At 39.9% G+C, this 12,871-nt stretch overlaps 2 protein-coding genes across 3 annotated transcripts; one reads left to right on the top strand and one right to left on the bottom strand.

Annotated features, from left to right (window-relative positions):
- Positions 1 to 1,148: 1,148 nt before the first annotated feature.
- Positions 1,149 to 8,992, top strand: tmed4 (transmembrane p24 trafficking protein 4). The gene is made up of 5 exons (XM_040013800.1): positions 1,149 to 1,338; positions 2,998 to 3,098; positions 5,332 to 5,457; positions 7,296 to 7,442; positions 7,554 to 8,992. Exons 1-5 carry the CDS (start codon positions 1,176 to 1,178, stop codon positions 7,701 to 7,703), a joined length of 687 nt encoding a protein of 228 aa, XP_039869734.1. The 5' UTR covers positions 1,149 to 1,175; the 3' UTR covers positions 7,704 to 8,992.
- An 88-nt stretch (positions 8,993 to 9,080) lies between these two features.
- On the bottom strand, positions 9,081 to 12,871 carry LOC120722706 (pyridoxal phosphate binding protein). Of its 2 annotated transcripts, none has more exons than XM_040013797.1 (8): positions 12,722 to 12,871; positions 12,016 to 12,123; positions 11,881 to 11,916; positions 11,725 to 11,800; positions 11,075 to 11,215; positions 10,852 to 10,994; positions 10,633 to 10,731; positions 9,081 to 10,252 (listed from the first exon to the last, which is right to left on the bottom strand). In XM_040013797.1, the coding sequence occupies exons 1-8, from the start codon at positions 12,809 to 12,811 to the stop codon at positions 10,061 to 10,063; spliced, it is 885 nt and encodes a 294-aa protein (XP_039869731.1). In that variant the 5' UTR covers positions 12,812 to 12,871; the 3' UTR covers positions 9,081 to 10,060. The 2 variants fall into 2 exon arrangements, with proteins under 2 accessions (XP_039869731.1, XP_039869733.1); XM_040013799.1 differs by lacking the exon at positions 12,722 to 12,871 and adding an exon at positions 12,624 to 12,643.

Genomic DNA, 12,871 nt, shown 5'->3' with positions numbered 1-12,871 from the left:
GTGTCAGTCTCGCAATGAGGTGCTGCTCTGCACCACCTAAGTCTCAGACCAATAAAATCAATCAACTCAAGTGTTAAATGTACTGTACTGTTGTGGCACCAGCCTGCAATCACTATCACTCACTGGCTTAAAGCTTTAAAAGAGCTAACATGCTCATAGCTTAAATGACCAGTTTTACAGATTTTGCTGATTTCATGCCTAAATTACACAGATACACAGCTAAGTGACATAACAGTGGCATATATACAAATATTAACTTTCAATATTGATACCATTAGTACTAGCGGACAATACTTCGGTGACTAAAGCTGGTTAGATATTTTGGGTATAAACTGAAATTAGTTATAATCAAACTATTAATATCTTTCTAAAACATACGACGTTGTCACCTTGAGGGACTATAAAAAGGAAACAGAACTCACTTGTATCAAGTCAATAAAAAGGCCTGAAACAAAATACTAAACAGAAGAAAGAAGAAGAGAAATAACAATTTAACATAAACCAGTGACACACTCCGGGGCCTGATCAACCCTGGCAGGGCCTCAATGGATTCATTGGGTGTCTAGTGATAATGGCTGAAACACCCAATGAATCCAATGTCCACTATTGACGATGTGTCCCAAATTTTAATATGATAACCTAGATCAGATCTCTAATCCCTAAACCTAACCAAGAGAGGAAAAATGGCAGATAAGTTTGGGTAAAAGACCGAAAGTTGAGGCACACAACGACGTGTCCCGCTGGTAAAGTTTCTGGGCTGCCTTTCCTCATAACAGCCATCCCTCAAGATTTTCTCCATTTAAAGCAATGCATTATCAGGCATTGTAACATCTAGTCCCTTTACTAAAAAACTGGTTTCAACTGCATCTGAATAATCCAACAATTCCAAGATGAGGCTTCGGTCACTACTAATATGTTTTTCTTTTTCATAATACAGTGGGTTTCTGTTAGGATTTAGGATTAGGATTTTTAGATCTATTTATTGAATTGATTAAAAAGGTCTGTGCACTAAAATATAAAACTTATTCACGGGGTGAATCGTGGACGAGCGTGGAAGAAAGTCGTGCCTGAGAGGTTAAACTCAGGGCACCTCCTTACACTAGGAAATCCCCTTCCTTTTTTCACCGAGAGAGAAACGTCAGGTAGCCGCAGCGGCTTTACAACTTCCTGTGCTGATGCGCCCAAGTGAAAGAGGCCACAAGATGCTGTCTTTCCCGGCTGCTGGAGTTATTTTATTACTAGCTTGGATTTATCCAAGTGACAGCCTTTATTTTCACATAGGGGAGACGGAGAAAAAGTGTTTCATTGAAGAAATTCCGGATGAGACCATGGTTATTGGTAAGGACTATTCGCTTGTTAGCATAACCTAGCTAACTAACAGTACACGCTAACAGCTGGCTGCAGCAGAGATGCTGCGTTGGAAATGACAACGGGGACCACACGAAGACTTCTTCACGGTGTTCACACCGGTTAAAAGTGTTTAAGCAGCAAACTGTCAAGTTTTGGCCTACTAAAGAGGCAATCGGTTTGTCTCTTTATACTTAAAAAATATGTTAAAGTGAGTTTCTAATCTTAGTTAGCTAAACAGTATTTTACACCTGAAGCTAGCATAGTTGGAGTTGTACGTGGTAAAACTGGACGGGTTAACATACGTATAAATAATATAAATATATATATATATATATAAACAACCCATATTAGTGTCAAGTATTGCCGAAATAGTATTGTAAATATTTGTGCCAGCCTTGAATTCATAATTTGTCCACATCTAGAAGGTTTAGCTTTACCTTCACTCGGATGAATACATTGGCACTGCTCCCCGCAGATCTATTTGTGGCAAGTAACCTTCACAGTACACTTGATTCGGTACATTTTAAGCATATGGATCTTTACTGTAGTTTTATGGTGTAATAGATTTAAATGACACGCTTTCACCAAGACTTTTTTTATTTAAAAATTGTCGAAACTCAATTTCTTTTTCACACTGGGTAACAATATTCATATTACTAGAAATCTGAGCAGAATGATGGTGATGCACCTAATATATGACAGTATTTTTTTTTTTTTTAACCAATTTTAGGAACAGTATCCACAAAATTGTACTTACCTTACAGGGCTTTTATATGTGTCACATCTTTGCATTTTATGTATTTATGCATTTTTAGGATGTGTGTAAGGGTTCAGCTGCACTCAGAATACTAAAACATTCTTAAATTGATCTCAGAAATGAGTTTTTTTTTAATGCTGCTTTAATTAGGTGTAAAAAAAAAAAACAAAAAGAAAAAAAAGGTGACTCTATGATGCTACACTCCGTTAACTCTACTGAGTGTTTTGGCCCTTACAGTTTAATATTTTGGTCTTGCTCTGAACGCTCTGCCAACAGTGATTTTACTAACTGCAGCAGTGGTGTTTTGAGTTTAGAAACTCCAATTTAGGCCTCTGTACACAGATACGTTTACTAGCTTGTGAATTTTGTGTTTAAAAACAATTTTTTGCCTGACATGAACAGAAATATGCATATTGTCAGGATGTAGAGATTGTTCCACTTGCATTTTTAAGATCTTAAGCTGACTCCGCTATTTTCATGAATGCTTTTTAGAACGTCAGAAAACTGAATTCCAGCATTTCCAAAAGTGAAATCTGCCTTTATACCCAAACATGCATAAATGTTAAAGGCTGTTAAAACTACAGATCCACTGAGAACTGTTGTATATTTACACTTTAATGCATCAAATATTTGAAATAAAAAAAGAAAAGAAAAATAAACTGTTTACTTACTTACATTTTGCTTTTTATGCTTTACCATTCAATGTGTTTTTATGTCCTTACCCTGTACATCTTGCGTAAATACCCTTGTTCAGTGTTATGATAGTATTTCCAACAGTATGTTTAATATAAACACACTTTACTGGCTGTGTTAGCAGTGCAGAAGTGAATGATTACATGATCCACTGATGGTATGTTTGCTTGTTTTGTTTTGTTTTTTTTATTTAAAAGGAAAGTACAGGACTCAACTGTGGGACAAACAAACCGGCTCCTTCCTTCCATCCACCCCTGGTCTTGGGATGCATGTTGAGATCAAGGATCCAGACACAAAGGTAAACACATGAGAGGTAATATGTCTGTGAAGGTTCTCAGTCATCCAGGTCATCGTAGTCAAAGGAGCTTGCAAAGAAAAGCGTCTGGACTTCTTTAAGTTGCTTGAAGACGTTTCACCTCTCATCCGAGAAGCTTCTTCAGTTCTAAGGTCAAATGGTGGAGAGTCCCAGATATAAACCTAGTGGGAGTAACCCCCCACAGAGGGACAAAAGGACCCCCTGATGATCCTCTAGTCGCCTGAGCCAAGGTGTGAAACTGGGCGTGGGTCCAAATCAGCCAGAGTTTCGGGTGTGTTCATTGTGAAACCTGGCCCCACCTTATCATGCGAATTCCTGAGGTCAGATGGCCCAGGATGTGAGTGGGCGTTAAGGCGTCTGGGAAGGGATCTCAAAACTGGATTATAGATGGCAGAGAGTTGGTGTCGTAAACCACCGCCTCTGTTCAAAGATGGTCGCTCACAGTGGACATAGATGGCTTCTTTCACTCCTCTTTCAAACCATCTGTCCTCTCTGTCCAAAATGTGAACATTGGCATCCTCGAAAGAGTGTCCTTTATCCTTAAGATGCAGATGGACTGCTGAGTCTCAGCAGTCCATCTGCATCTTAAGGATAAAGGACACTCTACCATACCATACTCTTTCGAGGATGCCAATGTTCACATTTTGGACAGAGAGGACAGATGGTTTGAAAGAGGAAAGAGGAGTGAAAGAAGCCATCTATGTCCACTGTGAGCGACCATCTTTGAACAGAGGCGGGGGTTTACGACACCAACTCTCTGCCATCTATAATCCAGTTTTGAGATCCCTTCCCAGACGCCTTAACGCCCACTCACATCCTGGGCCATCTGACCTCAGGAATTCGCATGATAAGGTGGGGCCAGGTTTCACAATGAACACACCCGAAACTCTGGCTGATTTGGACCCACGCCCAGTTTCACACCTTGGCTCAGGCGACTAGAGGATCATCAGGGGGTCCTTTTGTCCCTCTGTGGGGGGTTACTCCCACTAGGTTTATATCTGGGACTCTCCACCATTTGACCTTAGAACTGAAGAAGCTTCTCGGATGAGAGGTGAAACGTCTTCAAGCAACTTAAAGAAGTCCAGACGCTTTTCTTTGCAAGCTCCTTTGACCACATGAGAGGTAATTTTCCATGGAGTGAAATTATTCTCAAATGAATGCTCTATGTTCCACAAGTATAAACTAAGATTTGCAAAATGGTACAATTTGTATTTTTGAGTAGTCAAAAATGTGTGCTCAAATCTAAATCCAAAGCAATTTGAAAACACAAAAGACAATTTTACAAAATACACATATGAAAACGTGAATAAATGCTAATCATTGACACACAGATTTTTAAGTTCAGCTATCTAAATTGATCATTTTTGCTGTCATAAATCTTACATATGTTTGTTAGTCATTAAGCTAAGATGAATGCTATTGTGCTGTGTTCTGAGACTGGTAAGGTGATTCAGATGTAGTTATCCCACATTACCTGAATTATATCTATATTTCGATTATACAGCAGAATAGTTATCTTGTACTAACTTAAGAGGAGGAGCCAGAGGGATGGCTTATCGTGCTGTTCTCCAATCCGCAGAGGCATACTGATTGGCTGTTTTTGTAGCGGAAGAGCATCCACCAGGAAGCAGCAGCATATTTGAACCATATATTAACCTTCATATATTACTGTATAGGATCTGTAAGTGAAGGGTGACAGGTTTTTTTTGTGTATTTAGAAAACAAAAATGTCTGTGTTGTTTGAAGTAATGCAGAAATCCACAAGATTGCCAGATCTTCCAGTTTTTTTAAGAGGACTTGAACGCTGCTTACGTTTGTGGATCTGTTCTAAGCTGACACTGTGAAAAGAGTCCCAAACCCCTCTGTGCATCTCTGAATTGATCTGTGGAGGAAGCCTTTTGAAAGCAAAAATCATAAACTTTATGTAGCTGAACTTAAAAATGTGCATAAATGATGAGTATTTATTCAGGTTTGGATATTTGCATTTGCAAAAGAGTTTTACCTTCATTCAAAAAGCTTTGTACACCTGTATGGATTGGAGCCTGCAGTTGTGAGTACGAACACACATTTGTAAATCTTAGTTTACCCTTCTTGGTTATAACATACACTTTTGCAACCCTTTTGATACCAATTTAGCTCCATAGTTTTCTAATACACACCTGCACATGGAACATATAAGTTAAATCTAAGCATTTGCTGCTTACACATTCCCCAGATCATCCTTTCGCGTCAGTATGGATCGGATGGACGGTTCACATTTACTTCCCATACACCTGGAGAGCATCAGATCTGTTTGCATTCAAACTCTACCAAGATGGCTCTGTTTGCAGGTGGAAAATTGGTATGTACAGAAGTGCACCTCTGACTTTTTGAACTGCCAGACTGCTTTCCATTTAAAATAATTATCATTTGTTTAACAATAACTGAGTAATGTTAAGCAGTGTATAAATGTTTAAACTGTACATTAAATGAGTGGTTTAAAAAATAAACGACCTAAAAGTAGTTGATAAATCATTAAAAAAGAAAAAGAATCAAAAAGTGTGATCTTAGTCAAGTTTAGTGTATAAATGGTTATAATGGGTAGAGATTGTTTATATTTGAGCAATTTCAGTTGGTAAGTTTGAAATTGCTAGCTAAAAGTAGCTAAAAAATGAGCTGAATACCTGCAGATAATTAAATTTAAATTATTAAATTAAGTGATTTAAAAAAATTAGTTGATGAATTAGGTCTTAAAGTAATGGTAAAACCCTAGCTACATAAGGGTAAGTTTATAACTGATAAATAATCCTTGTAATACAAAGTTGACCAGATTTCTTAAATGAAAACTCTGTCACCCTTTTTGAAGTATTTGACCTTCACAACAGTGTTAGATAACACATTTACTTGTGTCTAAAAACTTAAATTTCTCAGAAAGTCTGAGATTGAAGGTGAGTTAACCCTAGACGCAACGAAACAACAACAACAGTGGCAGCCTACCTTAATGCTGTTTGATCAGCAGCGAAAATGTAGAGTCAAGTCACTAGAAGCACAGTTAGATACACACTTAGATAAATGGTAAATGGCCTGTATAGCGCTTTACTAGTCCCTAAGGACCCCAAAGCGCTTTACATATCCAGTCATCCACCCATTCACACACACACACTGGTGATGGCAAGCTACATTGTAGCCACAGCCACCCTGGGGCGCACTGACAGAGGCGAGGCTGCCGGACACTGGCGCCACCGGGCCCTCTGACCACCACCAGTAGGCAACGGGTGAAGTGTCTTTCCCAAGGACACAACGACCGAGACTGTCCGAGCCGGGGCTCGAACCGGCAACCTTCCGATTACAAGGCGAACTCCCAACTCTTGAGCCACGATCGCCCCACGGGGCCTAAATTAAAAGTATTGTCTCTTTTTGTATTTTTGCATTACCTATTTATTATCATACATCTTAGACTTATGTTAATGTGTTTTTTTGGGCACATCAGTGAGCTTAAAAATAGTTTTCACTGATTTTGTTTGTTTTAATCTTTTTATATATTCATATATATATATATATATATATATATATATATATATATATATATATATATATATATATATATATATATATATATAAATAAAAAAATTAAAAAAAAGCCTCTTAACTTTTTGTCTGGTCTGGCACTAGTCTGCACTTCACCTCAGACTGAAGTAGCAAACAATATGCCAGTATCCAGAGAACATAATGTATGTGCTGTAAAATAACACCAATAAATAAGGGTGTGTTGAGCTATGCTGGAAATGACCTAAGCCCATTCTGATCCTTTTGTTCGAGCCTCTTGGAAGGTTTTTCCACCAGATTAGCTGAGGTTCTTAAACCAGTACAGTTCAATATTCTTGGGACCTTGGTGCTAGCATTTCAACTATGCTTTGAGTGAAAACATCATAATCAAGGATACATTAGCACCAAAGAATCCCACTGATGTCATCGTTCTTCTTCTGTGGAAGGAGAACCTGCTACTTTTTGCTTCCAGACAGGAGTGAAATTTTAAGGTCTAAAAAAAATTATTTCATAAGGACAGTGTGCAGCTGTAGTCACCATTTCCCAAATAAAACTTAAGGTTTTAGTTAGTACATCAATTTAGCTTATTCTAAGGAAGTTCTTGATCTGAAGTTGACTGAAAAGCATGTAAATCTGAAGTGTCTGTTACTGCAGAGAGTGCATCTGGACATTCAAGTGGGAGAACATACCAACAACTATCCTGAAATTGCAGCTAAGGACAAACTCACTGAGCTGCAGCTACGAGTCCGACAGCTGCTGGACCAAGTCGAACAGATCCAGAAGGAGCAAAACTACCAGAGGGTGAGTTAAAAAAACAAAAAAAACAAAAAAACAAAACAGTTCTGTTTTATGTCAAAAGTATTGGAGTTGAAGCCACTGCAGTGACTTGAATGTGCTGGTTGTCTTCTGCAGTATCGTGAGGAGCGCTTTCGCATGACGAGTGAGAGCACCAACCAGCGTGTTCTCTGGTGGTCCATTGCTCAGACGGTCATCCTCATCGTCACTGGTATTTGGCAGATGAAGCATTTGAAGAGCTTCTTTGAGGCCAAGAAACTGGTGTAACGTGAGTGTGAACAGAATCAGTGAGTGTGAAATGACACGAGCAGACAGACTTTGCTCACCCAAATAAAAAGGTGTAGGAGGAGACACTTGGTCCTAATATTAGCCATAAATGGTACGCGCAAATCTGCAGATACAATTTTGTGTCCCGGGTAATGTGGCTTTTTCCTTTCCTTTTAGTTTTTCCACAGTAACTCAAAACGGTTTGTTGTGTAATCCTGACAACACTGGACGTGTCACTTTTCTATCTTAAAGTGCAGGAAAAAGCATTTTTGTGATTGTATATGAAGAAAAATGAGAATGCTGAAGTTGTTACAAGTATTTAATTTTGTTCATTGTTAGCGTTACACATAGTTTCACACAGGTTTTGTAACTTTTAACCATAGGATTTCAGCTGTACTCATCAGGTACATACATTTCTGCATATACTATAATGCCTTTGGTTCCTTTTGCGCCCATTTCAGTGCTTGAGTCCCAGTTAGTTTTTATAAGCAGCATAATAAATAGTTTATAATTATTCCAGAACTGTGTTAAATACGCACATACAGGTATTCAAAGATTAACTCACGATACTTTGCCCACAATAGCAATGACATCATGATTCTGTGATATACATTAGGTTGATTTATTCAATGCATTGTGAGTTTCTATAGCTATATTTAGCTATATATAATATTAATATTTATTTAACCTATTGAATATTTTAGAGCTACAGCTTTGATATTGTTTCAGGTGCTTTACAGAAGCTATACCAATATTAAACCACTCGTCGAGATAGGCTTACAGTTATATTATAAACCTTTTATATGCTGCTTGTTTGTGTGAAATGAAATGTTAAAGTGTTACCATCCATCTTTCTACAGACAATGTATTGTTTGTAGTATACCAGATCTATCTGTAGAGCCAGTTTATGATATTAACAACAGGAATGTGTGTATAGATACTGGCTGCCCTTTTCTAATGCCTTTTACAAGGATTTAATACTACAAGAGCCTCTACACTTATCATTCCTGACACTAGATTGTGTTTCAACAAAACTTATTTATTGAACAGTTGTGACTTTTTTTTTTGTGCTGGGCTAGAGCCAAGTTGACTGTCAAACATTAGCAGGACAGCATTTTAAGATTTCTGATCATTTCTTAAATGCAGAGTTTAGATCCAATTTCAGATCCATAGATATCATATGCACTAAAGCCTTTTCAGAAATGTTGAATTGCCACTCTGGAAATATTCTGTTTTTTACTGTGGTCTGGGTGCCTGTTTCACATGCTTAATAAAAAAATAATTAAAAACTTTGGCTGAACTCTTTCTTTTTTTTTGTTGTTGTTGTTATTTGCGCCACTTTGTCCTAAGGAGAAGAAATACACAGCAAATGGATCATCGTTTCAACAATAAAATTTATTGCTTGGCTTCGGCTTCCCTGTGAGCCAGATTCCAAACCAAACAATGCTGAAATGCCTCGGTAGGACAGTAACCACACATTAAATCACAAACTGACCTTTTTTCTCCCCATGTTGACAGAAAAAAACAAAACAAGACACACACAGATCTTGTGATACCGGTAAATAAACCACTGCTACACCATCAGAGCTGCAGTGTGAAAACCTAGTTGGATGATGAAACAAAATCACCACTTTGCATAGGCTAACCCTCACACTCACCTCCAAAGCACCACAGCACGGACACGAGACTGCTACACAGAAACACTTCCTCGGTTTACGCTCAGGTTTATTAATATCAAGAATAGAGTTTTGTCACCTTTGGCACACCAAACAGAACAATATCAAACACACAATACAATGTGTCATTATAAAGGGATAAATGATTTATTTGTTAAATCAGGTCTTTGTTTCATATGTTCAACAAGAGTGGTACACTGTGCTGTGTGGAGGTCCTGATCTGTGGGAGACAAATTTCAGCACCGTCATGTGTTCGAGTGGAAAAGTAGAAAATATCACACACCAGCACAAGAATCCAAAGAAACCTCACGCAAAAACACTGAAGTCATCGTGTTTTCAGTAGTTTGTCTTGTATCCAGTTATCTTGACTAAAAGGTTTTCCATGAGGAGCAAGTCAGGGCACTAAACGTTAATAACACTTGTTAAACAACGTTAAAAAGGTTTTCTAGCTCTGTGCCAAATGCCACTTTAATGCTTAAACTGCAACAAGGGCACAAAAAGTTAGGATTAGGCAAATACAATTTACAATTAATGCAGGATTCCTCAATCCTAGCTCCACAAGGCTGTGTGGAAAAGATCTGCTTCACTGCTCTGTTCGTTCTGCATGTGAAGAGCAGAGCTCTTTTGTTTTTTGTTTTGCTTTTTTAATTAAAGGTATTTCAAAGAAGGAGAGGCTCTTTCTTAGCGTTCAGACACGGTGAGGTGCTGCATCTTCTTGGCGGCATCTTCTGACACCATCTTAGATGTTTTCTCGGGACTGGGAACTGGACTGGGACCGGGACTGGGATTAGGAGTGTTCAGTGCACTGTTGGGATACTCCCTGTTGCCGAATATGATGCTACCCACTCGCACATTGGTGGAACCCACCTCAATCTTTATATGGAAGCAAAGAAAACAAAAACAACAGTTAAAAAGGAGGAAAATGGGATGTGCAGATTCAAATCAAATATCAGCAACAATGCTGAGGAGTCTCCAAGGACAAATGTTTGTGCAGACAGTCAGATTTTCACGATGACTCCACTGATCTTTTCTGCAGTGCCGGTACAATGTTGACATTTTTTCAAAGTTCAACTTTTAGGAAATGCAATGTATGTGCTGATGTGGGGTTTGACACAGACATTCATGACCTACAGAGGATCACTGACTTTAATCAAAGTGCATGCTCTGAAGCAAATGAAATTTGATTTCAGAATTTGGACACTCAAAGTTTTTTAAATTGCTGTTACCAGCTTCCATACAGGAGTGACACTCACCGCATGTTCAAAATCGGTGGACATACCCATACTCAGCTCTACGTCCTCCGTAGGCAGCTTCAGACTGTCACACACCTCCTGTCGCCGACTCAGCAGCATCTGTGCAGGTGTATTGTTAGGATTACAGACTGACACTAATATTAATAGTATTTTTCATTTTTCTTGGTGCACACAAAAATGACCACAGGTAAATGTAGCCGTTCTGTAATTGTTTCGTACCTGGAAGTCTGGGTTGGGCCCCAGAGTGAGGTCATAGCCGTAGCGCCCAATGGTCATGAGTCCTAAGAAGTGCAGGGCGGGACACTGTGTCACTATGTGCTTCACCGTGTTGACCGTGTCCTCTGGTGGCAAGCCATGTTTGCCTAAGACAAACATTTGACGCATTGTTCACGTAACAGCAGCAGTGTTGGTGATCAGATCGTCACACCCAAGAAGCACTCACTCTGTTCTCCGCTGGTGTTGACCTGAACCATGACCTTTAACCTCTGTGTGCTGGCTCCTCTGATGCGCTGCCACGAGCTGTTGACCCTGTCAGCCAGTTTTGCAGAGTCGATTGTCTCCACAAGGAAGAGATTCTGCACTCCTGCAAAAATGAGGATGAAAGGGCATCATGCTGTTGTATGTATTCATTTATTTATTTAGAAATAGCTTTAATTTGGTACAGTCATGGTAAAGAGAAAGTACACCCAACAAGCGTCATGGCCCTTCCCACACTGCTTCTCAAAGATCACTGCTGATTGTCTTCCCTTTGTTAACACACACCCGAATGGTCCAAATGATCACGCTGACAAAACGTCTGCCTTTATAGACGCGCTTGTAACGATTAGAAGTACCTGACTGTTCTCTCTTTAATTACTATGGTAGCAGTAAGAGTGTACTTTTTTCAAACACTGTTTTGTTAAAACAGATAATGACACAGTGTAATATGACGTGTTGTTGTTCATCTGAGGTTCTATCTACCCAATTTTCAGACCTGCAGATGTTTTTAGGGTTTTTTTTAGGTTTACATAAAACCTTAGAATAACCACAAAGCACTCTGAGAGAGCGTTTCGCAGGTCTGTGACCTCTACGAGAGAGCTGATGGTCACTCACCCAAAAGTTTGTTGACATTATTCTTCTGTAGATGGCCAATAAAATGCCACTTGATTTCTGGACACAATTCTAAAATCTGGATGAAGGGAAAAGAAACACGGTCAAGGTCTGCGGTGGGGGAGGAGCAATCCAATCTTCTAAAATATGTGAACCTACCAGAGGATCTGAAGCTTTGTCAACAAGTTCATTAACCTAGGGAGAAATGAAGGGCAACGTCAATCATCTGTATTACTGTCCACCTTCATTCTCCTCACAGGTCATTCAGAGACGCTGGCAGTGTTGCACACTCACATAATTTTCCCCAAAGTTCCGCTGCCCTTGCTTGTAGGCCTCCACAACCATCTCTGGGGGTTTTGTCTTGCTGACAGCTACAAGGCGGGGTGGTACAGCTGGTAGTGTCTGAGGAAGGACAACAAAAGCTCATTTTTCATCCGTATCAGTGAGCATCAGCAGAGGAGCCTGTGATGCAGCATGCAAGCAGAGGTCTTTTGCAGAGGAGTGAGTCAGCCCTGTCAGCATCATCCAAAACAACGATGCTTCCGGCTGCATCCACATCCTGCTACAGATCGTTCAGCTGCTCCTCATCATTTAGATAAACCAGCTCACAGCATGTTCCCACAGCTGTGACCTACATCAACCTTGATTCTATTTGAATGGAGTGGCACTTGTTGAAAAGGACATCTACACTCGTGGACGTTTCCCATAGAGCAACAGTCACACAATAATGGAATGAGTAACTGACAGACATAATCTGTACCCACTAACACGCAAACACAGCCAGAGTGCGTGTACCATGCTCCCCGCACGCACTGTCACGCTGCATGCATGGGGTGTTATGAAAGTGCTGCCGCAAGCCCGACTGTCTCCCATTCAAAGGTTGAAGTGTTTGGCAGCCTTACATAACGATTCGTGCTGCCGCAGCACGTTTTTCTCAGGGCCCCAAGAGAGGAGCGAAGGCAGCGGCGCTACCGAGCGGAGCATCCCGGCCTGCAGTTACCTTAGGCCGCCGGGCCGCCGCCTGGTTCACCCGTTCCACTACCGACTGCAAAGCCTTGGCAACTTCCTCCGACATCGCTACTTTCCACATTCCGTTAAAACAGCTATGACACAGAACGTAAAGAAACGCGTCCGCACTGACGACACTCGG

Source organism: Simochromis diagramma, unplaced genomic scaffold (genome assembly GCF_900408965.1).
Source record: "Simochromis diagramma unplaced genomic scaffold, fSimDia1.1 OVJJ01000705.1, whole genome shotgun sequence".
Lineage (NCBI taxonomy): Eukaryota > Metazoa > Chordata > Actinopteri > Cichliformes > Cichlidae > Simochromis > Simochromis diagramma.
The sequence above is the reverse complement of the archived record's forward strand: the minus strand, read 5'-3'. Positions and strand labels throughout refer to the sequence as shown.